The following is a 1,625-nucleotide window of genomic DNA, read 5'->3' on the forward strand; positions in this document are numbered from 1 at the left end:
AACACTGTAAATTCAGAAGACCCACTCTTTCTTACTTAGCTCACAACCAAATACTTCAGAAACAACAGAGTAAAAGAGGAATCAGGGATGGCATTTCTTTCGAGTGTTACAATAACACAGTCCAGGTATTTTGTTTCCTGCTGTGGGACGAATCACCTTGCGTGAAATGAAAACTGCAGAGCGTGAGGGGCCACCCTGTGGAAATTCTCATTAGGAATCTTCATGTTACATCCTATGCCAACTGACTGTGGCTGTTCCTGGACCGCGCTTTGAGAAACAACCGCTTTAAGCTGAGCAGAGATCTCTCGGCCCGTTCAGTAAATTCGCTTCTCAAATAGCACTGTACTGACAGGCAGACCACCTAGCATGAGTCCTTCCCCTGTTCTTTAGTGACTGACCCTGTTTTGCTCATCTATAAAGTGAAACTAATATTAACCTAGGTTCACTGTGAACAAACGAGCAAGGAGAGAATATTAAAAAGTCACTGCAATTTTTTAAAAGAATAATGGGAGCTGAACTCCTACGAGATGTAGGAACACACTATTAGGCTTAATCATATTAAAATGCTACTGCCTGGCCATTTCTGATCCACAAAAACTGCAATTCCACAGGATTCAATCAAATTTAAAATTAGAGTAATTCTTTACCTATGGCATTGAGTGCAGGAACAGGCAAACTAATGGAGTACAGGAGAGTATATCTGTGCAACAGGTCCACGTGTGTATGGAAATTTAGTTTACTAAGATGGTATTTCAGATTAAAAAATGGACTGTTCTACAAATGGATAATTTGTGACAATCAGCTATCCCTTGGGAAAAAGTACAGTTAAAACCCGATTTCACATATACCTCCAAATAACCTGTAGATGGGTGAAAGCACTAAATGTAAATAAATATATATACAGTTTTTGAGAAACTTTAAAAATATATTCATAATCTTGGGTGGGAAAGTCATTTGTAAGCCAAAATCCAGAATGACAAAATATGATATACGCTGACCATCAAAATTAAAAACTATCTGATGAAAGACATCATAAAGAGGGGAGCCTGGGTGGCTCAGTCGGTTAAGCGCCCAGCTTCGGCTCAGGTCATGATCTCGCGGTTCGTGGGTTCGAGCCCCGCACAGAACAGGCTCTGACAGCTCAGAGCCTGGAGCCTGCTTCAGATTCTGTGTCTCCCTCTCTCTCTGACCCTCCCCTGCTTATGCTGTCTCTCTCTCTCAGAAATAAATAAAAAACATTAAAAAAAAAAGACATCATAAAGTGAAGGAGTTACACTGGGGAAAAGGTTTGCTACATATATAACAAAAGACTAATAATCACTACATATAAATAACATATATATGTAAGGGTGGGACTGTAAAAAAAAAAATAACAAGGACACAGGCAGTCTACAGAATGAAAAATACAAATTAATTCCGCACTGTAAGCCATTTGGCAAAACATTACCAGAACCCATCTCAGCTGACAGAGGGCCAGCCTCTGGGCCACCTTACCTTTGACACATAGTAACGATTAACCCCGGAGATGCGCCTATCTCTTTGCATCAAACTCCACTGATACGGGTAATAGGCAGCCCTTTTCTCCTACAATTAAAAGAAATTATTATTGCCCAATCTTTATGAAA

The 1,625-nt window shown here is 40.0% G+C and overlaps 1 protein-coding gene across 1 annotated transcript in view; it reads right to left on the reverse strand.

The window, feature by feature from the left end:
• NDUFA1 (NADH:ubiquinone oxidoreductase subunit A1) overlaps positions 1-1,625 on the reverse strand; it is a 5,350-nt gene that overhangs the window by 815 nt on the left and 2,910 nt on the right. Inside the window, exon 2 of the mRNA XM_077753071.1 lies at positions 1,495-1,584. Within this exon, the coding sequence (XP_077609197.1) occupies positions 1,495-1,584 (90 nt within the window). The remainder of the gene's footprint in view (positions 1-1,494; positions 1,585-1,625) is intronic.

The sequence above is a fragment of the Crocuta crocuta genome, unplaced genomic scaffold (genome assembly GCF_008692635.1).
Source record: "Crocuta crocuta isolate KB4526 unplaced genomic scaffold, BGI_CrCroc_1.0 scaffold944, whole genome shotgun sequence".
In the NCBI taxonomy this organism is placed as follows: Eukaryota; Metazoa; Chordata; class Mammalia; order Carnivora; family Hyaenidae; genus Crocuta; species Crocuta crocuta.